Source organism: Emys orbicularis, chromosome 5, assembly GCF_028017835.1.
Source record: "Emys orbicularis isolate rEmyOrb1 chromosome 5, rEmyOrb1.hap1, whole genome shotgun sequence".
Taxonomy (NCBI): Eukaryota; Metazoa; Chordata; order Testudines; family Emydidae; genus Emys; species Emys orbicularis.
The window spans coordinates 131,293,029-131,316,604 of record NC_088687.1 but is presented as its reverse complement, the minus strand read 5'-3'; the positions used below and the strand labels follow the sequence as shown (position 1 = coordinate 131,316,604).

General features: G+C 46.8%; 1 protein-coding gene across 1 annotated transcript; it reads right to left on the bottom strand.

The window, feature by feature from the left end:
• ATOH8 (atonal bHLH transcription factor 8) lies at positions 1-22,988 on the bottom strand. The gene is made up of 3 exons (XM_065405787.1): positions 22,338-22,988; positions 5,404-5,595; positions 1-93 (listed from the first exon to the last, which is right to left on the bottom strand). The coding sequence occupies exons 1-3, from the start codon at positions 22,986-22,988 to the stop codon at positions 1-3; spliced, it is 936 nt and encodes a 311-aa protein (XP_065261859.1).
• Positions 22,989-23,576: the final 588 nt, after the last annotated feature.

The window sequence follows — 23,576 nt, the reverse complement described above, 5'->3', positions numbered from 1 at the left end:
TCACCACTCGTTCGTCCCAGGAGTGGGGGTAGGGAGGCTGCAGAAAATGCTGCCTAAAAATTGGAACAGAATTGCCTGTATTAGAGCTGGATTCTGCAAAGGAAAAATTAAGTGGCATTAGAGCATGGCAAGAAAATCACTATGTATGTCTGTCTATCTATCTATCATTAATTAATTTTCTTGCCTTATATAATTTTAACATGATTATAGTATAATATAGATACATTTTATTTTTAATTCCACATATACATAGATACAATTGTAATTATATATATATATTTAGTTTCTAATTTTTAATGGTGTGTGTACACACATATAAACATATATAGGGAATTAAAAATATGAAGCTAAATTCCAGCAGAAAACTTTTTTATTGAGCTCCAACTGTTCTGCTGTTATTCATAACCCAGTTTCCTCTCTCACAAAGAGACCTTTTGCATGGTTTTTCCTTCTGCCTCTATAACAGCTGCTCTCAGTGTTGTATCCTGAGTGATGATGAGGTTCTGAAAGTGTTTTTTTGGAACAGATGGCCAGGAGAGAGCTGGGGAATGTGCCAGCAGAAAGCTGGGGAATGTGCCAAATCCTGCAGTGACTGAGTGCTTTGGGTTCCAGCTCGCGTGCCTTTCCCCTGCCCTCTGCCCTAAGTGGCGCCAGCAGGACTTCCCAACTAGCACTCTGAACATCTGGAGTCTGCGACTGCCAGGAGAGAGAGGCGGGGGGGGGGGGACCCTCCCTGCTCCAGCTTAGCTTCCATGTACTCAACAATGTTACTGACTAACAGAACAACTAATCAAAAACAAAGAAGAGGGGGAGGGAAAGAAAAAAGAACCTTGCAAGCTAAACAGCTGCAGCCGCACAGAAAAGCAAACTTACCCACTGCATTGGGTTAACAGTTAACATTATATTCAGAAAGATAACGAAACAAGCTCGGCTATCGTTCACAAGTTTGAGCGGGTGGTGGTGGTGGAGCTGCCACTCTCCTGTATGCGAGGGGAAGCCCACCCAGAATTGTGTGGTGACTTATTTGTGTGGGATACTTAGTGAGGTACCCTGTTCCTGTGCCCCACAACAGGCCCTGGAGAGGCTGGCCAAGGGGAATGCCACCGCCGCTGTGTGCGCCATGGAGCTGTGCTCAGGGGTTGGGGATGAAAGGGGGTTTGGAGTGAAGTCTGGAGAGAAGGCAGCAGCATGGCTGGTGTATCCACAACTTGGTAGATCCCCTGGTGAAATCCTCTTGCAGAGTCAGCAGCCACAGTACAGGTCATGAGCTAGAACAGCAGCTAGGTTAGTGCTCTGTGGCCTGAGATGAGGATACGACCCCCATGAAGTCCCTTGTGCAAAGCCATTTACTCAGACTTTATGTCCCAGGCACTGCCTGTTTGTAGGGATGAGTGGGGGAGGAGGGAAAAGAACAATAAAAAGGATCATTTGTGTTAGTGGTAGGTCATGACTGTGTAATGAATGAAGCTTGTTTGTATTGTGTGCCACTCTTCTACACAGTGTGGTTAGCACTCTATCAGGGCCTGCTCCAAAGCGCACTGCAATCAGGGGAATCTTTCCATTGACTTCAGAGGGCTTTGGATTGTGTTCTGTAGGTGTGTGGAATGCCACACAATAGAGAAAAATATAATACGTATTCTCTTCTCTGACCCGCCCTCCGCAGCTTTTACGTCCACAACGCTCACAATAATGTCAACGGAGAGTTCTGCCTATGACTACAGGATATTCCCTATCCCACTGTGTCTGTTTCAAAGGAGCTTATTACCCCATCTCTGTAAGATACGGAATTCTGTGCCGAATTCTGCCCATGGATGAGCATCCAGGTCTCCCATTCACTGGGATTCGTGCATGTGCCTTCAAGAGCAGGAGGTGGCTCAAATGATTTACATAACAGACTGAAAGGCAGTTTTAAAAAATGAAGACGTTCATAAGAATCCTCTCTCCCCCTTTGCTCCCCATAGCCCATGGCCATTTATTTTACAAAGAGGCATTTGAAGTCTTTCATTTTACCCTTGGTTCCTTTTAAATAGGATCGCCAAACACCCTTAGTCAAGTCTCAGCTAGAACAGCAGCATAAATTGCCAGATCACCTTGTGTTTTAGACTCGTTAAGAGGAGCATTTCTAGCATAAAAGGTTTCAAAGGATAAATCCAACTCTTCTAATTAAGACAATGGAGTGAAAAGAAAAAAATCCATTGTTTTTCCTATTGCAACAGCAAAGTCTGAGCAATAGTCTAATGTCCAGAATAGCAGATAATTCAACATCAAAAACAAAGCAAAAGGCTACATATCATCAGCAAATTCAACATCTGGAGCCGTTGCCTGTCAAAACAAACCCCAATCAGCTACTTTGTGTGTGAAAAGCTCACTGTGCCATAGCACATTCTGTAACCTGCTTGAGAATTGAGAGTGACACGAGAGAAGGAGACAAACCACAATAAAATAAAGATGACAGTAGATAACGGTACTGGGGGATGGAGTGAAGTGAAGGACATGGCTTGGGGACTTGACTGTCTTTACTTGGCTCGTTATAACTTTAAAGAGCAAGGAACAAACAACCCAAAGTCGATAATTCAGCAGAACTACCCAGTGAACTGCAACTTTTGAAAACTGATTAAAAACACACCAAGATCTTGGAAAACGTGCCGACTTCAAAATTAACAAGAGAGCAGTGGTTTCAGTCCAAGACACTGTATCCTCATCCAACAGTTTAAGGAAGACCCCCCGCAGAAGAGAGATCTTTTTACACCACCTGAAGTCCAGAGCTCAGTTCTTTTATGAACAAATATCCCAGCCTTTTAATTTAATAATGATTTCAGTGTTTTCATATCTGATATTTACACCGCTATGGATTATGGGGCTAGAGGGAAGGCAGAGGAAATTAAGCGGATTCTGATTTTAGGTATAAAGAAGTGGGTTTTTCCTACATTTAAATAGCTTCACCTCACTCCATTTTTAAAGGCTAAAGATCACATTCTTGTAATTTAAAGGTCCCAATCCAGCACCCTTTGATGTCAAAAGGAGTCTTCCCATTAGTTTCAAAAGGTGTCAGATTTGGCCCTGACGGTGACAAAACTGTCCTTGGGTGTACTTTCATTGGCACCAGGGGGAGCTTCCAAATTCTGCTAACCAATAGAAGTGCTGGTTTGGTCTCAGCGCTCTGACTGGTTGCTGGAATTATTGACTGGTTAGTGTGTCCAATCAATGCCTCTTAGTTTTGTCCTTCGCCTTGACTGAGCGCCTTCTTGCCAGCATATTAGGAAATACTGACCAGGATAACTTGACACTTGTTGATTCAGCTGGACTAATCTGCTTTGCTGGATAGAGACTACGGGCCTAGTTCTGGCCTTGGATAAACCTGAGGATGTTTCCTGAAATGTTCCCCTTCCCAGCTGGGACCTCTAAACGTAAACATTGTGTTTGTGAGACTCTGAAATAGAAACTGATCAGTCTGGTATCAATGTGTAGGAGACAAAGCCCCCCCTTCTATTTCTGAGCAGGCATTTGGGGAGGGCTGGGCTTGCGTTTCTTTGGGAATTTGAGGGTTAGGAAGATTTTGTTTTGTGACGTGATTATTGTTGCTGACTAGTGGTTGTATGTGAGGGGGGAATGTGCTGCTGTCTGGTGAGAGTTTCTGCAAATGGGAGAGATCTTCTTTTATGTTCGAGTGAAACCGAGAGAATAAACAGCATAAATGTCAGGATTTAAATGTTTAGTTGTTTATTAAAGACCAGTCCAAATCTAAACCACAGCTCAGAACACCCATGAATCTGGAGCAGTTTGAAATCTGGAACTTTTATTTCTTTAACCCTTCTTTTAGTTTCCATAATCTTGGACACTGGTTCTCAAACTATTGGAGATCCATCATCCAAAAAACTGGTCTGCCATCCACCATCTCCTGATCCTTTGCAGCTTGCTGGGGTGCTGAGTTTGGGGCAAGTGGGGCACTGGTTCTGGGCTGTGCTTCTCTTCTCTCGCCCCACCAGCACTATTTGAAAAGGCTGTGAAGTTGACTGTCCTGTCCTCTGCCACAGACTCAGCGCTATGCAGGAGAGGAGGGAGTAAGGGATGGGACTGCTGCCCTGTGGGGCTGAAGGGGATGGAGCAAGGGCAGGGTGACAACAGGAGGCACAGAGAGGTAGAGAATTGGTCTCTTTCTGCCCCTGCCATGGTTCCTTCTCACCATGAAATTATGCCATTTTTTCCCCTTAACCTGTGGGATAAGACCATCCAGGTGATCCCTTGCAACCCACCCCATTGGTTAAGAAACAATGACGTAAAGTGTTAGCAATATATGTAAGGAATGTCTAAGTCGACTCTGTCCTCTGGACCTTTCAGTGTGTCTCAGCCTGATTTCTGTCGGTATTTTAAATAGTAACCATCTTGGAGCATGGGTTTTGTCTTTTTGTGTATGTCTTGTATGGGACAGAGTACAAAGGTGTGCAAAGTCATAAATATTAATCATGTCAGCTAAAGGAAGAGGCCAGGAGAGTGCAATTCTGTTTTATTTATAAATTGGGTTTCTGAAAAAAGTATTTGTTGGGAAAAAATGAGGAAACCTTTCTGAATCAGAGGTAGATCTTACTACAACCGAAGAAGGTGAATACTGCTCAGCTTAGCTGTCCGTTCATCCATTAAAGTCCTGCTGATTTATTATCCTGCATGACAACTGGGTACAGAATGCGGAGGGAAGTTCAATTCAAGTTTACAAAACTCTTTTTGTCGTAAGACTCTGAACAAAGACATCAATCACTCTTTTAATTTACCCATGTCACTTTCCTAGAGGAAAACTGGCAGAATGCTCAGTTTCCTCTTTAACGCGGCTTGATGATGATTTCCCCTAATTGGTTCAATGTTAAGTAACCTGAAGGAATGCAATGTGTAATTAGATTTAGTGTTGTTTCCCCAAGATACCCATATGTTCTTCAGGTCAGACATCTCGCTAATGTGTTTATATGTACAGTGTCTCCATTAGCTACTTCTTTTTTATTTTGTTGTCAGACGATTTTTTTTAGAGATAAGCGTTCGATTAAACAAAACAGAAAACACAGCTGAGTGATTGTGTTTTATGATCTACAAAAGGCGACCCAGGGCTGGTTTGTTTTAACAAATAACAGCCACCAGACAATGCTAATAGGATCGTGGTCATGTTAAAGTGTGTTGGGCAAGTAGCGAGAGGAAGAGCTTGGCCCAGAGAATAGGAAGGATGGAAAAGTTTTTGATTAGAGAGGAATGTGGTTGTTACAAGATCACACAGATTGGGGGGGGGGGGGGGAAGAGGAGGTGAAGAAAACCAAAAAATGGGGAAAGAATAAGGAATAAAAATAAGGAAATGTTCAAAGGATGGAGAAAGAAGGAAACCACCTTGGATTATTTGTGTTATTTTGTTCTCTTGAAACATACCTTCCTTTTTTTAGATCTTCCTTCTGCCTGCAAGGTCCTAGTGCACTGCTCCACGCATTCTGAGAAGCTCATGTTACTGTGGTCAGCGCTGTAATCCATGTCAGCTAGTCTGGCCAGGGAAAGGATATAGTTACAGGCTATTCTCAAAATGGCCAGTTTGGACAACTTTTGACCATAAGAATAGCAGGGAACCTAGAAAGGGTAACAGGAAAAAAAAAATTAGGCCAGACAAATAAAATATCTGTGCTCGAAGGCATGACAAAACAATTGTAGGTTATTTATTTAGCAGTTGTTTAACATAAATAGGAGTTTGACTGATAAAAGGCCATATGGTGCCATCAGTTTTTTTTAAAGAGAACTCCCCTGCTGATCTCCATGGGAATGAAACCAGTGTGAGATGTCTTGATTTCAGCAGGGGCAGTTCTGCTTAAAATCTGATGGCAGGATATGGCCCGGAATGTTTACTCTAATTCGGTTTTGTGCTCAGTTGCCTGGCTGGTTTCATTTGGATACTGCAACCTTTGCGCCAGATTCTGATCCCCTCACTCACACTGAGTAGCACCCAGGGGCGGTGCCAGGGTTTTTGCCGCCCTAGGCAGCAGCGCTCCCCCTCTGAGCATTCGGCACCGGGGGTCCTTCCGCTTTGCGTCTTCGGGGCACTTTGGAGGCGGGTCCCGGAGCGAGTGAAGGACCCGCCGCCGAATTTCCGCCGAAGACCCGGAGCGGAAGGACCCCCCGCCGCCGAATTTCCGCCAAGGACGGCAAAATGCCGCCCCCGCAAATCTGCCGTCCTAGGCGACTGCCTAGAGTTGCCTAGTGGAAGCGCCGGCCCTAGTAGCACCTTACTCCACAAGCAGCCACACTGACCTAAGTGGGACTCCTCGTAGAGTACCGTACTATAGTGCGAGCGAGCGAGGGTATCCGAATCTGGCCCCTTGAGCTTTGACAACAACAATCAGCACTTACAGCAGATGTAGATGCAAAAATACAGCATCGTTGCCGAGTAGAACTTTGAGACAGTAATTCTCGCTCAGGTAATCCACACGCCATAAATCTGATGAAAGACCCAGCAGTCTCACCCCATTTCTCAGCCAAGATTTAACAGCAGAGGGCTGTGGTGAGGTCTTATATTACGAATAACTTAAGACTTTCACAGAACATACTCCTGAATGTTTTCTAGTATAATATGAAATATTTGAATAATAAAAACTAATAACTAATAATAATAAATTAATAAAAGTAACTGGCACTTGTATAAATAAATAAATTACAATAGCCTTGATTTATTTAAAATCATGGTCTTGCAAAACTCTTAAGTACATGCTTATCTTTAATACATGAGTAGCCCCACTGTACTCAGGTCCAATTTTAAAGAGAACTCTCCCAGCTGAAGTCAATGGTATTATTCTTGTGCTTTGCTGGACTCACCAATTTACAGAACTGCCAGTGGGCCTTGCACTCAGAGAAAATCAGTGAGATTCTCCTGCATACAGAAAATTGGACTCTGAGGCCTGGTCTACACAACAGAGTTAGGTTGATGTAAGGAAGCTTATGTCAACCTAATTATGTCAGTGCACACACTACAGCTTTGCTCCCGCCGATGTAAGTGCCCTACTACGCCAGCATCATAACTCCACCTCCACGAGAGGCGTAGCGCTTATGTCGGTGTGGTTCGGGCAACGCAGCGTCTGTGTAGATCCTGCATTACTTAGATCAGCTATTGGCTGTCACCCCGGGGCAGGTGGGAGGGCTGTAAGGGACCAGGGAGCCAGGGCGGGGGGCAGCTGGGCTCCCGGCGGGGAACTGCGAACAGAGCCCCCACACTGCCTCTCTTAAGTCAGTGGAAGCGCTCCTGGTGAGGATGTACACCACCGACAGAAGAAGGGCAGTGTGGACATGAACCACCACAGTAATTACTGCGGTGGCTGTAAGTTGACCTAACATAGGTTGACTTAAGTTTGTAGTGTAGACATGCCCTGAGTTATTTATCTGAAACCCATCCCTGTACACTAGTTACCCAGGCTGGCTGTCTTTCTGTCAATCTAAGATTTTATACTATACCCATCACCGGAATACCTGAACTCTTCTGTAGCGTCTGACTGCCCAGCAGAGTCCCTTTCACCCTGATCCTGGGGGTGTTAGACAATTGGGGAAGTTTCCTTTGTGCTTTTGCCCTTCTCATCCATGTCTCTCCCCCCAGGTTGTCTCCAGGTCCGTGAGCAGATAATGCAGAGCGTACAACCAATACTCTGAACCAAATTCATCCCTGGCGTAATGCTATTGATTTTAATGGAGGGATTCCATTGGCCCTCCATGTCCAACATGTTTGCCAAACACATAGTCTCTCAGCTTGTAGGATGTGGGTTTGTATGATGAGACCTCAAGGAGTATCTTGCACTTCTCCAGAAACAAGCCAACAATCTTCACAGGATTTTCCTCAATTTTTTAAAATGTATAGCACAGTATTGGTAATACTGGGGATGTAGGGAACCTGCTCTTCTCTCTCTCTCTCTTTGGAAAACCCGTCTTCCACTTGGTGGCATTCTCACAGCACATGAATCAGGGACCCGCTCTAATGTTTACTAAGTAATAGAACCACCTCCTGTGTTCTGTTGTATAGGTGTGCTGGGGAGCAGTCTCCTTCCTTTATGCCAAAAGCAAGCCAGGATCACTCTATAGGAGCACTCAAAACATTCTCATGTAAGAGTCATGTTAAGCATCGTCCATAATGCTCCCCAGTAAATCAGTGGCCTGGCTACAAATGGAACACAAGAATTCTATTGGCACTTAGGCCTGGGCTACACTAGCGGGGGGGTTCGAACTAAGATACGCAACTTCAGCTATGCTATTCGTGTAGCTGAAGTCGAAGTATCTTAGTTCAACTTACCTGGCCGTCCTCACAGCGGCAAGTCGACCGCCGTGGCTCCCCCGTCGACTCCGCTTACTCCTCCTGCTGAGGTGGAGTACAGGCGTTGATTTGGGGATCGATTTATCACGTCTAGACGAGACGTGATAAATCGATCCCCGATACATCAAATACTACCCGCCAATCCGGCGGGTAGTACAGACGTACCCTTAGTCTTGTGTTCTCTCCACTAGCCCACAATTTCTCCCAACAGCCTGTTTACTTGGCTTTCAAGAGCTCCCTGCCTACTCTCAATCCTTTGTTGACACTTGCAGCTACTCACTGTGCTTCACTTCCAGTAGCCCCTTGCCTACAACTCCACAATGGACTTAAGCTGGGCATTTTTCTTGTTAAAGGAGAATCCATGGCAGCGACAAAAACAAAATATCTGTTATCATTGGAAGGATATGATGGGGCCAACGAAAATCTCAGATCAAACAGAAGTCACAGCTGATGATCAAAGCAATATGGAGAGCAAAATGGAAGGTTTCAGTGAAAAGTGGGAACGATTTCAAAGTTAGAGCAAGAAAGTTAAATCAAGTGGAAGTAAAACGGACCATGAAATACTTGAGCCTGATGCACACATGTCCGCCAGTTACTAAACAAAAACTGGAGGAAAATATTTTTTCCCTCCTTTGCTTCCCCTCCCCCTCTTTTGTTAAGGTTTTTTTTTTTTTTTTAAAGAATAAATTATTTTGTGAGCCATGTTTGTTACAAAGTTCAAGAAAGATCCCCGTGTTAAAATCCTAGAGAAAATCACCAGCTGGGATTAGAAGACACTTTTTTCCATACACTGTGACAAGGTATAAATTGGAGCAGCCCCGAGAGAAGGGTTTATTCAAGAGTGTGCACACCCGGAGAATTTCAGCTTTTCAGAGAGGATCGGAGAGCAGGATGGTGCATGCAGTACAGGAACACAGACAGATATGGGTTTTCTCTCTAGTAACAATGTTAGAATAGAGGTTTCCAAGGAGCACTTCCCATCTTGACTCAAATTTAATGGGGGAATTATAAAGAGGCTTGTGCGTTAATTATGAATAGATCTGAGACACAAAGTTCAGATCTGGTCTGGATCCAAACATTCCCCAAAGAGGGGGAGTTCAGATTGGGGTTTTGGTATTCGCCCAACTGTAAGAGAAAGCCAGAAGTGGGCTGCCGGGCATAGGTGTTGCAAGCTCTGGCTATGCACATGTGGTGGGGAAGGACTCTTTCAAGAGCAGGTTTAAGTGTCAAGAACAGGTTCTATATTAGAGTATTTCGAGATTTACGGCCTGATTCTGCTCTCACACTGGTGTAACACCAGTATTGGTGTCAGTGATACATTGATTTACACAGGCAGGAGTGAGAGCAGAAGCAAGCTTCTAATTTACTCTTTTAAAGAGAGCAAACCTTTTTTTGCAGCCACACCACCCTTGGCTCATCAGATCTCAGAAGCTAAGCAGGATCAGGTTTAGTTAGTGCTTGAATGGGGGACATACAAAGATTTAGGATGAACATAAGAACAGCCATACTGGATCAGATCACTGGTCCATCTAGCCCATTATCCTGTCTTCTGACACTGGCCAGTGCCAGATGCTTCAGAGGGAATGAACAGAACAGGGCAGTTTATTGTCCCTATTGTCCAGTCCCAGCTTCTGGCAGTCAGAGGCTTAGGAACACCCAGATCATGGGGTTCTGTCTCTGATCATGTTGGCTAGAGCCATTGATGGAACTATCCTTCATGAACTTATCTAATTTTTTTTAACCCAGTTATACTTTTAGCCTTCATGGCATCCCCTGGCAAGGAGTTCCACAGGTTGACTGTGCAATGTGTGAAGAAGTACTTCCTTATGTTTGTTGTAAACCTACTGCCTATTCATTTCATTGGGTGACCCCTGGTTCTTGTGTTATGTGAAGAGGTAAATAAGACTTCCCTATTCACTTTCTCCACACCATTCATGGTTTTATAGACCTCTAGCATGTCCCTCCTTAGTCATCTCTTTTCTAAGATGAACAGTCCCAGTCTTCTTAATCTCGCCTCATACTGAAGCTGTTCCATACCCCTAATCATTTCTGTTGCCCTTCTCTATACCTTTCCCAATTCTAATATACCTTTTTGAGATGGGGTGACCACAACTGCATGCAGTATTCAAGGTGTGGGTGTATCATGGATTTATATAGTGGCTTTACGATATTTTCTGTCTATCTATCCTTTTCTTAATGGTTCCTAATATTCTGTTAGGTTTTTTGACTGCTGCTGTCCATTGAGCAGATGTTTTCAGAGAACTATCCATTCACTATGGGTGAGTTTACTCATAAATGCATGGGCAGGGGGATTTCTAAATTTCAGGCTATGACAGACACTTAATTAGAATGTTCCCTTAATCTCTCTTCCCCCCGCTGCTTCCCAGCTAGTAGCACAGCCTCCAATGTTACGTATAGAGGAGTTAGGAAGGAAGATTTCTCTAATATGAAAAATGCTGTTGTCTGCCAGAAAGGCAAGGAAATTGGCACTACCCTATATTTATCTATGTTAAGAAGACACTGGGCTGGTATCCCAATGGCAGCTGAAGTTTGGGCCCTGGGATTAACTAGTTAATGTTTGTAAAGTTTGTTGGAGTCCACAAGGGCTAAGTACTATTATTGTTTCCTTGTTCCCCAGACAGGCACAGGCTGGAAGCAATGCAGAGAGCACACTGTAGAAAATGCACTGTAGGAAATAACTCTGCATTGGCAGGAGGATGGATGGGATCTGATGTAACAAGTCTGTTCCATCTCTGATAGCTATGATTCAGAGGCAACGCTTTTGGAACCCAAAGATGCTCCATTTGAAGCCAATGGGAAGTTTGGCATTGGCTTCACGGGATTAGGACCAGGCCCTCAGCCAGCTCTGTGCTCTCTTGTGTCCGATCCTGTCCTATCCCATTAAAGAAATAAAGTCTGGAAGATGCATCCCATCCCCATCACTGGAGGGAAAGATGCTGTGACATGAGGCCACTGACAGTGGTGTGGAGCAAAGTAAGGGGAAGTCTACACAGCTAAAGCTACACACGGGCCACCCTACCTGAGCTAGCTTGAATCCAACTACCAAGGGTAACAATAGCTGTGAAGACAATACAACACAGGCTAACGAGCTGAGTGTGTACCCTGGGTCTGGGACGGGCTTGTTCTACCTGTGCAGCACTGTCTTCACTGGCATTGTTACCCACCCTAACTGGACTCAAGTTAGCTGGGGTAGGCTAGCTTGTACACAGCTTTCGCTATCGACTTACCCTAAGTGGGGAAAGCAGTGGGTACAGGATCCATTAACAGCTCCCTCAATTAGTAGGACAATAGATATAGTCACAGTCACAGGCCAGATCCTCAGCTGGAGTAAATTAGAGGTGCTCCATTGACTTGGATGGAGTTATGCCAATTTACATCAGCTGAGGATCTGGTCCAATATTTCCCTTCCATTATCAAAAGAACATGTTCATTTTCGTACAAATACATTATGAGCTCATACATATAAACACTATGGCCTGGTCTACACTAACCCCCAAATTCGAACTAAGGTACGCAACTTCAGCTACGTGAATAACGTAGCTGAAGTCGACATACCTTAGTTCGAACTTAGTTCAGACGCGGTCCACACGTGGCAGGCAGGCTCCCCGTCGACTCCGCGGTACTCCTCTCGCCGAGCTGGAGTACCGCAGTCGACGGCGAGCACTTCCGGGATCGATTTATCGCGTCCAGACCAGACGCGATAAATCGAACCCGGAAGTTCGATTGCCAGCCATCGAACTACCGCGGTAGTGTAGACCTGGCCTATGACTCCCGTTCCACTCTCTCTTTTCACTGGTGTAAATCAGCAGCAACTCTAGCGAAATCAGTGGAGTTGCACTACTATAACGCTGCGTAAGTGAGAGAAGAACCAGGCCCTGGGTAGAGCCGATCCTGCTCTGTTGCACTGCTGTAAATTTGGACTAACTTCGCTGCCTTGCATGGACTTGCTCTGGATTTACATAAGTGTAAATGGCAGCAGAATTTGGCCCCATCTGTAGAGTTGATAAGGCAACGTTAGGCAGCAAAACGTACATGCTTACACTATAAAGCAAGACCTCCTGACAGCAAACTGCCTCTACAATGTGCCATAATAAGCTGCTGAATTTGCCTAGCTTTTAATTCCTTTGGTTTATTTTTGTGCTGGGAGTTAAAATATTTTAGAGCCCCACTGGGAAGGTAGTTGGCTGGCTTTTCGATGCGTCCTTTTAGAACACGCAGTGTAACTTAACTGTCTCATTGTTTGTGTTGAGCAATATGCCAAAAACATTTCCAGAAGGTTCCCATGACTGTCTAGTGCTTAATAGCACTGGCTTTATTATATCACTCCTTCCAACCTGAGATGAGTTAGTGTTTCCACAAGGGTTCAGCGACCTCACTGGGGTACTGGCAGGATAGGGGAGTGAGGAGGACTGTTTTTAAGCTCCCACCCATGTCCATTGCTGGGTCTGGTGGGGAGAACTGTTCGCTGGATTTACTCCTAGAAGAAACTTCCCTACTGCCTCTCGCTGTTGCATAATTTCCCTAGGACTTGGAGAAAGGCAGCATCATGCCTGGGACAGCAAAAGAGAGAGCTCACCACCTTGACAAGTTTAAGAACATGTCCAAAATATCATCACATGTTCCCAAATTGTTATTTAAAGGAACATGTTATTTGAAAAGGGCTGAGGATGAGCGTGTTTGGTTTTGTCCGATAGCACATGCAGGTGGGTGAGTGTGTGTGTGTGTCATGAAATGGATGTGTAAATAAACAAGAACGAGCACAAGCCACTGATTTTTTGTTTTGTTTTGTTTGTTATAATTCTCTGGATGTGGATTTTTTTTTACAGTTCCATTATCTGCCCTGATTGCCCCAAGTGCGCCTGGGATCCCAGACCGTGATTTGTTTGTATTACGGCAGTACCTTGGAGCCCCTGGCAAGGAGCTGCGTCCCATTGTGCTAGGTACTGTGTAGGGCTGGTGAAGAATGCATGTGCACGGGGTTCACATATTCTAGATGAGCTGGTGGTACCTTCTGGATTGTGATTCTGTGAGCAAGGATATCTCGAGTGCTGCAGCCCTCCCACTGCCCTATAAGAGCTTTCCCATAGCTAGACATGTCTTATGCATGTCCAGGTGATTTACAGGTACAAGATGGCAAGCAATGCTATATAGTGCATAGGATTATTCCTACGTAGCAGAAAACCCTGACGTTTATTTCAAGTATGGGACTGGGCCCTACTGGTGTGTCTACACTGCAGCTGCAAGTGTGCTACCCAGCCAGGGTAGACAGACTCACTCTAGCTCAGCTCAAGCTAAAAATAGCGGTGTGGACGTTGTGGCACCAGGAGCAGCTCCAGTGAGCCACCTGAGCTTGGACCCAGGGGGCCAAATTCAGCTCAGGAGTAAGCGATTAAGCATCACTGAAGTGGCGCCTGTTTACACCAGGGCCAAATTTGGTCCCCCTGATCCTTCTGACTCATTTGCCAAACCTGGATTATTGTTCTGCTTCTCTGTGAGCTGCTCTGGCCAGTGTCCCCAGGTGTCTGTCAACAGAGCACCTCCTGGAAAACAGCTTCTCAGGCAGTGCTGGCTGCCACGTGGGAAAACCCTACCCTCTCACTGAGGAGCAGGGTCCTGCTTCCCTGTGCCTCCCTCTGCATATGAACGCTGCTCTCCAAGTTATGCCGGGGGCAGAATTAGATAGGACTGGGTGATAACACTAACGTTATTGATGAATCAAGCTGTGGCCAACACACAAATTGGTCAAGGGACAAAGCACACGCAGGACGTGAATGAAGGTGCTGACAATAACAGTATTGATGATTCGGTGCTTGCGCACTGTCTCACCTCACTGCCACCGTAGTTGCTGAAGAGGATAATCTGAGAGCAGACTAGGGTCAGGCAGGGACTGGGGGTTGGATCCAATACCCATTGATGTCAATAGGAGTCTTTCCTCTGATTTCAGTGGGAGTTGGATTGAGCCCTAGGGGAGAGGGAAGGATAACTGACTGTGTCTACAGCAGAAAGAGACAATACATATTGTCAGTCACAGGATTTTGTATCAGGTGACAAAGCCAATTAGACATCAAGCAACAACAGGCACAAGGCTATGTTCTTTGTGTAACATTTTTCCTTAGTTTGGAGAGGTGTGTTGGGAGTTTTCTCTGTTTTCTTTACTTTCTTCTCCCTTGTTCTGTTGCCCAGCTTTGTGTTATCTGTCTAATTTAGATTGTGTGTTGTTCATGGCAGGGGCCTTGTCATCTCCCTTTGCTCTAAAGCACCATGTACTCCCATGGCACTGGAAATCATAATAGTGTAACTCGGAAATGGTTTAAACCACTACCGGGCCAGATTAATGTTGCGAAGTTCCGTTGCCACGCACAATGGAAATGCTACACCTGTAGAGCTCTGTTGGGGGATGCACCTTGAAGGCAGGGATCCTCCCTTGGGGGCACATTCAGCTCTTACTGAAGTCAGTGGGAGTCTCTCTGCTGACAGCATTGGAGCCAGAACAAACCCTGTCGGGCCGGCTCCAACCTGTAGTAAAGTCAATGGGAGGCTTTTCAATGACAGCCGGATCAGGGCCTCAATCTGCTCCTGGTGACACACACTGTAAGTGACCATCAGTGGGCTGAAGAGTTAAGTCCTGTGGAAGTGGGATCTCTTTTACACTCATTCAACTACCAGTGAATAGCAGCCAAGGGAGGGACATGGACACCAGCAGACAGCAGTGAAGGAATGCGAAAGGGCGGCAAATTCAGCTCCCAGTAGCACAAAAAGCTGTGAAAACCGTGAGTAAAACATCCCTGGGACACCCATCAGCCTGGAGAGTGGGCCTATCAACTGCTGAAGAGAAAGAAAAGAGTACAAATGTGGTGGTGGAAAGGTTTAGAAAAATGCTGACCTAGCTGAAGGGGAGGAATGAATCTGTGGAAACATCTGCTCCCAGCATAGCGACTCCAACTCACTGGGGCTCCATGGACCATATTTTTGAGGAGGAGTTTGAGAGGCGAACATCAAAAAGCTGCATATGTGCCAATGTGGGCAGCTCTCCAGATCAGACAGAGAGATGCGGGCTTCCCCTCCTATCAGTGGAAATCTTGCAGCCATTTGAGTTTTCTCAGCTCTTAAACTGGCTGTTCCAGAATTCAGCACCAGTGGGATGCAAATGAATGACATGGTGGAAGACTCTGCCACTTATTCTGGCATAGGCACCTCTTGCTGCAAAACTGAATTTGTAAACTGAAAACGGAGACACTGCTGCATTGTTGCTGGTTACTGAGCTAGCTTTCACAGTGTCTCCAGATCCTAGCCCAAATAGTGGCGTGTTTGAAAACATGCTGGCATGGGTGTTTCATTCATTTTGATACCATCATTCTGCCTCATTTGAACATGGTTTGGCCTGTTCTGATCTCTCTCTTACTCGAGGTTTACAATAATGTACCTTCACTGAAGCCATTGGAATTTCGCCAGCATAAGTGAACTCAGAATGAGGTGAGATGGAACTTTGTTCTCATTAACAAAGCACTGGAAGCATGTCTTCTCCCTCTATAGCATCTGGGCTCCTGAAAGACAGTGGCCACCAGGAATGATAGGGGGTGCAAGAGAGTCTATGGAAACAGAGCCTTGTCATGTCACATGCTCAGATACCATGGTGATGGGCGCGGTATAAGAACCGGAATAGAATAGAATAGAAAATGGCCACGCTGACATCACTAGGACAGGCAATGGAAGCCGAACGTTTTTCAGGATGGTGAGCTGTGCATTAATGGGGGAAACGCCATGGCCCTATATTTGAGGGTCTATAGCAGGAGTGGCCAAACTTACTGACCCTCCAAGCCGCATACAATAATCTTCAGAGTTTGAGAGCTGCAAGACATGCACAATCTGCCCCTTGGAGCAGCACCTGCCGGGGCATGGGGCTTCTGGCCCGATACCCCCACGGGAGTCTAAAGCCCTTAAACCCCCCTCTCTGCAGGGCAGAAGCTCCGAGTCCCACCACAGGACAGAAACCTCAAGCTCCCCACCCCCCACACCCAGTCTGGTAGGCGAAGAATGGGGAGGGGGGTTGGGGAGGCTCCGTAAACCACACTTTAACTGTAAAAGAGCCACATGCGGCTCATGAGCCACAGTTTGGCCACGCCTGGTCTACAGGTTGTAGCCCCTCTCTGCCATCTGTGAGACGAGGCAGCAGCAGCAAGAAAAACGAGCAAAAGCGTTTCCACTATTTTAAAGTGTTTTAGTGCATGCAGATAGTGAGGCCCTTTTCTCATTATCCCAGCATGGAGCAGGAACTACCCTGTCGATCCCAATAGTCTTTTGTATTAGTGGGAAGATGTTGCTCTGAGGAAAGAGCCACAGATATCAGGGAATAACTTTTCCAGTAGCCAGTACCAAGAAGTCACTTGTGGAAATCTCTAGGGAAAGAAACTGCTATTCGCTTGTGTACCACTCCAGTAATGCTCTGACAGCATTGTCGTCTTAGCAGCTAGATACTACAGAGTGGCTAGGCAGTCTGGTGCCAAGATACTATAGTGATGGATGCATTAGAAATGCAGAGAGAGAGAAATTCCTGCTACTGGTGGCACAGATACAAACAGAAGGGACCCAGTGTAGTGCAGCAATAACCAACTGCTGCTCTCGTTTTAAAAAGTGGAGTTGCTTTCCAGAATATACAACTGCCCTTCTAACTCCCATCTCGGAGGAGAAGTCTGAACAGGGGAGCAGAGTGGGGATAGCTAAGTACTTAACAACATGCCTGGATTACTCTCTCCTTCTGCAAAACAACTGTGGTTGATTCTTCTCCCCACCACGCAGAAAAACAGCCTTACTGCCATCTGGATAGCTAGCAAATACAGCTGAAACATGTGTGCCATATGTGCACAGCTGTATAGTGTACGTATGCCGCTGCCCAGCATGCTGCATGCCAGTTGCTTGACTTAGGGTGGGCTGGGAAGGAGGATTCAGGAACAGGATGGAAAGAGAGAACATATTGCAGAGAAGCAGCATTTTTCTTCTCATTTCACTGAATTGGGCCCCATGCGGCTGAGTAGCTATGGGCCCAATCCTGAAGCCTCTGCTTACGTGAGCACTTTAGCTGAGGCTGGTGCAGTGTCTTATATGAGATAGGGCTGCGGGATCAGGCCCTGTAGCCCCAAACGATTACTTCATAGTCGAATGGACTGAAACTCTGGTGAGCAAAGTCTATTTAAATCCATTTCGCCACAAGCACAATCTGAACGTATAGCTCTGTTGCACTTGCTTTCCAGCCCTCATCTCCCAGTTGCTGGTGTACAACATGACACCTCTGCTTTGATTTCAGAGCTCCTGTTCCCTTCCCAAAGAAGGAGCGTAGGGCTGGGAAACAGAATCAGCAATGGCGACTCTCTTCTGCGCCACTTGCCGCCCAGCCTATGGCAAGGTATCGGTTTCAATGCTTCAGGGAAAGAATCCCAGCTGCTTAAGAGATCGCTGCGTGATGACAAGGAAGGAATGGAGGAATAACTTAACAAATAAACTGAGGTCTGTGTGTAACCTTCTCCTAGTGGGCAGAGTATGGGGATTACCTCCTGTCCAGCATGCCGGGGGCAGGCATTAAGGCTTCACTTAGTTGAGATCTGCCAGTTTAATCTCTACAAATGAATCTCTGTATAATCCCTATCTGAGCTCTTTGCCCAGGAATGCAAGAAATGTCAGGCAGTTCCTTACCTATGGATGCCTATATCATGCCACAATGGAAGCACATTAAACTTGCTCTGTCCTATATTCAGTACAAAACCGATCACCACAGCTTGAAAGCTGAGTTCAAGGGCGTAGGAGTGGGAAGGGGGTTACTAAACTCTGTCAGATTTGTTCAGATAGACAGTGTGGGCCTATCCTCAGCTGCTGTCAGCTCCACTGAATTCAGCATGCTACAGAAGAAGTATCTGCTATAATTTCCCAGGTCTATCTGAATGACTCCCGGAAGGCCTTGCTCTTTCGCCATCAGATTTGATACGGGTGATGCAAGTTGGAAGCCAGTGCTCTGCACATGGGCAGGATGGTTGCTCATCTGTTGGATCTTCCCCCTTGTCACATGTAGTGCCAAGCACGTTGTTGGCAGTTAACGAAAAACAAATCAAAACATCACTAAACGATGATCCATTGACCTATCCCTTCCCCGCATTGAATTGCCAAGAAAACCTGCCAGTGCTTTTCTTAAGGGAAAACAAACCTCGTCTGGGGAATTACCGCTAAATTGTCTCTCCACAGCCCAGGCACCAGCCTGTTCAGAGTGCTTCAGCACTGACTTGGGGGTGAGCGGAGAGCTCAGGCTGCTCTCCATGCTCACTTGTTCCTTGCACTCTCAGCTGAATCCAGGGCTGAAATAATTTAAGGAAATAGGGCCAAACTCAGGAGTTTAAGAACTTTGCATGAAATGCCCAGTTCCCAGAAGAGTCGGGCCTCAGTGTGCTGCTCGCTCGGTTTGTGCTTAAGGTCGGCAAAGATGGAGACTGCCAATGAGTTGGGAAATTAGTGCCACTTTCCATTGTGTTTTGTTGTTGTTGTTGTTGTTACCTGGATGTCTGTCCATTGAGAACTGGACTGACACAGACATATGCATTGCACACCGGTCACTGAACAGCCATAATGGGGCAGCAGTTTTTGAAAACAAAAATATATCAAGTGTCTAGTTTTAAACTTACAAAAGGCTTAGTTTTGCAAGACTCCCTCTTACTATGTGTATGCACAGGGCCTAGCACAGTGGGGCCACATTCTTAATTGAAGCTTTCTGCTGCCTCCACAATATAATTATTAATAATAATAATAATAATATCTTAACGTAGGGACAAATGAGTGACTTTACACTGAAAAACTGCCCCATGATGAGCCTAATCTTGTTCCATGGAGATCAATGGCAAAACTTCTGTTTGCTTCAATGGGATTAGCAATGGTCCCTGTGTGTTCACAAAAGTGGATAATAATGCGGGGGGAAATTAACCAATCACTCTGGGATAGGCAGCCACCCACCCTTAAAATCAAAATCATCCTTCAGAAGCTTTTCAGGCAGCAAAGCTAGAAACTTCACAAGATATTCCTTAAAGGGAGAGCACAAAGTAACCATGTACAGAAAAAACAGGCCTGATCCTGAAGCCCTCTCTCAGGTGACCCAATCCAACAGTTCACATGAGTAAAGGCTGCAAGATGGAGCCCAAAGGGTCTGATTCAGAAACCCTGCAAGTCTCACTAACACCAATGGGCCTGTTCATGTAAGCAAGGGCTGCAGGACCAAGCTAAAAGGACCTTCTCCGTAATGTGAATGTTCAGCACCTTGCAGGATCAGACCCCTGCTATGACAGGGAACCTTATGTGACCCTGCCTGCTGTATCCTTCATATCCTTGGAATGCTCTTACTGGCATTTACAGAGAAGGCAAAGGAACAAAAGCTGGCCAAGCATGGGGAACTGTTGTTTAATGGCTCTCTGCTTTCACCAGGCAGGCCACTACAGTGGAAAACAATTTAATTAGTCAACTAAGGGGAAGACTAAGCACTGAAAAGCGCTATTTTGGGGCTCACAAAATGTGATAGGTCAGAACCTCCCGTTTCATTGCACTCCTGGGACTGGTTTTGAGAACAGCTCAGCACTCATTGCAGGCTCCAGTCCCGGCTCGCTCTCCTCTCTTTCACAGGACCTGTCTACTCAGCACATTTTGCAAGGTCTGGAGGTCATGTTATAACCCTCTTGGGTCTTTCTTGCTGGTGCAGACAGGACCAAATGATGTTCTAACTGTTATAGCCCTGATCTCTACAGGCACTAAACTACCTTAGTGTCTCTGTAGACACATCCCAACCTACCAAGGGTGCTGCGAGAATAAATTCATTGACTGTGGAACTCTGCCAGAGGATGTTGTGAAGGCCAAGATTATAGCGGGGGGAGGGATAGCTCAGTGGTTTGAGCATTGGCCTGCTAAACCCAGGGTTGTGAGTTCAATCCTTGAGGGGGCCATTTAGGGATCTGGGGCAAAAATCTGTCTGGGGATTGGTCCTGCTTTGAGCAGGGGGGTTGGACTAGATACCTCCTGAGGTCCCTTCCAACCCTGATATTCTATGATTCTATGATAGCAGGTTTCCAAAAAGAAGAAGATAAGTTCATGGAGGATAGGTCCATCAATGGCTATTAGCCAGGATGGGCAGGGATTATGTCCCTAGCCTCTGTTTGTCAGACGCTGGGAATGGGCGACAGGAGATGGATCACTTGATGATTCCCTATTCTGTTCATTCCCTCTGGGACACCTGGCATTGGCCACTGTTGGAAGACAGGATACTGGGCTAGATGGATCTTTGGTCTGACCCTGTGTGGCTGTTCTTATGTACTGGGAGGTGCTCAGATACTGTGGTGATGAACACCATAGAAAACCCTACAACTAACTAACTAACATGAAAGGCTTCACTTTTGCAAGATACATAAGCATGTGGACCTATTCAAGGGCTTAGAGTTAGGCACACGTGAACCTTGCTGAATGGGCCTAGCGGCACCAGACGGGCGGATAGAGGTGCTTCCTTCTCACTGAGCTGCTTCACTCAACACCATGTTCGGAAGGTGACCATGTCGTAGCGACATTGTCCTGAGCATTATTTAACATTTCAGATGTTCTCTTCTGCGCTTGGAAAAAGTTTATATTTCCCATTCCGGCAGGATGATGAGGATTTTATATGCTTTTTTAAAAGAAAGCTTGTTCTTCACATTGGCTTAAAGGGTACCTTGAAGATGGATCATGTAGAATGATGAACTAGGCTGAGGATGTCAAAGAGGCCTAAGGGGTTTAGACAGCCAACTCAAAAGTCAATGGGAGTTGATTTCCTTTACTCCCTTGTGTCTCTTTGAAAATTCCCAGCCCAACTCTTCCAGGTAAACAGCAAGAGTGAGGTTAGTCTCTAAGGTGCCACAAGTACTCCTGTTATTTTAGCAAGAGTGAGGTGAGCTATTGTGTCATGAGGTGGGATTTAGGCTTCATTGTAGCTCACAACTTTGGCAAACAGTTTGCTACAGCTCTCTCTCCCACCCCCTGCCTGATATGAATAAGCTGCCCGTATAAAAAGCCAGTGTGATTTTGGGGGGAGGTTTTTAAGAGTCAATTTTCAATCTCTCTCTCTCTCCTTTGCTGCTCTAACATTTAAAAAAAAGTTTTGATAACCACTGACCAGCCTGGTGAGCACTATTAATGGCTCTTGCACTCTGCCCTTATCCTTCGCTCCACTAAATCAGGCTGTATTTGTATTGTAATAATAACTCACGGAGCGAACGCAGGCGACCCCAAATAAAGTTGAGTTTCAGAGCTTGTTCAACACACAGAAAAAGTAAAATATCTCTGGGAAAATGATATGAGTAAGATGAGGTGTAATCAATGGGACAATGGGCTTGATTTAGGAAGATATCGTTTATCCCCAGCATGAAACCCACGTGAACTCTTTTGATGAGAGGAATGCTGCATCCATGAGCAGTTTTTGGTGCTGAAAAAACGCAGTGTTAGATCCAAAGTTTTAAACTGTCCAGTAATTCGCTTTATCACACCCATCCTGTGCAGCATTAATACCCTATATTCTATCAAACTACCTCCTCGACTCCCCTCCCCTCCTAATCTCATTAGGAATTAAAACAAAAACTCTTGCGCACAAAAAGTTTAGTGACCTTTTGGGTGACGTTAAGTGTGACAAAGGTCACTGAAAGCGCCCCCACTGCGTGGAATGCCCCAGCAGCAGGGCTCAGGGTATCTCCCGCAATCCGAGGCGGATGTATTAGCATTTCAGGGGCAAGGAAATGTCTTTAAAAAGACAAGCGGAGAGGCGCACCCCGAAAGCCCCCACTGCACCCAGCAAAATCAGGGAAGAGGCCGAAACAGCACGGGGGGAGGGGGTTCACTTTCTTCTCCTTTGAAGTCAAACTTCTTTGGGGGAAGGGGGGCAGACACGCAGCGGAGATGGGCCAGGCAGGAGCTTGCATGCCCGGGGTGATTGATGAGCAGAGGGGAGGGGGGGTGCGAGTACCTGTTTTCGCAGCGCCTCGAAGGCTGCGCTGATGGTATGCACGCGGGTCCTCTCCCGGGCGTTCGCCAGCAGCCGCCGGGTCTGCTGGATGGCTTTGATCTCCGAGGAGACGCCTGCCGGTTCCCCCAGCCGTTTCCTAGGCGATGCGGCGGACTCGGGCGTGCTGTTGTAAGCTCCATGTGCGACCGAGGCGTAGGCACTTTCCAAAGGGCGCTGCGGCGGCGGCGGACACAAGACGAGCCTGGACGGGAGGCTCTGCTCCCCCGGGCACGGCTGGAGCCCGTTCAAAGCGGCCGGGGGCAAGCAGGGCTCTTTGCGCGGGGGCTGGGAGGCGAGTCCTGCCGCCGGGAAAGCGCCTTTCCGCATGTCCAGCGCCCCGGCGGCGCTGCCCGCCTCTCTGCCGCCCAGGAGCGGCGGGGCCGCTGCCCCCTGGGAGCTGCCCGCCGCCCCGCTCTCGGGCACCAGGCTCGCGGGTCTCTCCAGCTGCCTCCCGCCGGCCGCGCGCTCGCTGACTTTCAGCGCCACTTTGAAACTTTTGTAGCCGTTCGCGGGCGGCTCTTTGTGCTTCCGCTTCAGCTTCTTGAGGCCGCCGAGCTCCTTCACGCACAGGCTTTGCCACGGCTCCTCGTCCAGGAGCTGCATGTTTCTCATGTTGGGAGCCTGTCAGTGAGCGCCTGCCTCTCTCTCTCGCAGGTCGCTGGCTCCCCCCCTGCAGACATACACCCTCCCTCCCCCTCCTGCTCCGCGGCCGCAGCTGGGCTACCACGCGGCTCGGCACAGGCAGGGCGGCGGTGGGCTCGCCCCTGGAGCAGTCAGAATGTCAGCTGAAGTCCCTGCCGCATTGGCCGCATTTCTGGGGAGTGCACGCTGCGCTCCATCTGTGTTTGTTTAGCCTCAGTTTACACAGAAGCCCCTGTGAGTGAGATCAGTCAGCGCGCCGCCTGTGACAAGCTGACTGCCTCGCACAGCCAAGAGACTTTCCAGCCTTGCAACCCCACAGATGAGCTTTAAAGAAACAGGAAGCATTCCCCGCCCCCCCCCCCCAAACAGCTGTGCTGCCAATCTCCTTTGTTCACTCCCCCCCCCTTGCTGTTTTATAATAGTCTGTTTCTTCCCGACGCACAGGCAGAGACAAACTCCCACCCCTAATAGAGACACATACTTGCTAAGAGCAATTCACGATGTGCTGCTTTTTACATGGAACAGTTCCCCCATATCTTCCTACATTAATGGTGAGAT

Excerpts from the sequence above, each read along its gene's own strand:
- ATOH8 (XM_065405787.1), bottom strand. The coding sequence starts at position 22,988 with ATGAGAAACATGCAGCTCCTGGACGAGGAGCCGTGGCAAAGCCTGTGC. Across the intron at positions 5,596-22,337 it reads TCGAGGCGCTGCGAAAACAG|GTTCCCTGCTATTCTTATGG; the intron begins GTACTCGCACCC and ends TACCCTTTCTAG. Across the intron at positions 94-5,403 it reads GAAGATCTAAAAAAAGGAAG|AATCCAGCTCTAATACAGGC; the intron begins GTATGTTTCAAG and ends TTTCCTTTGCAG.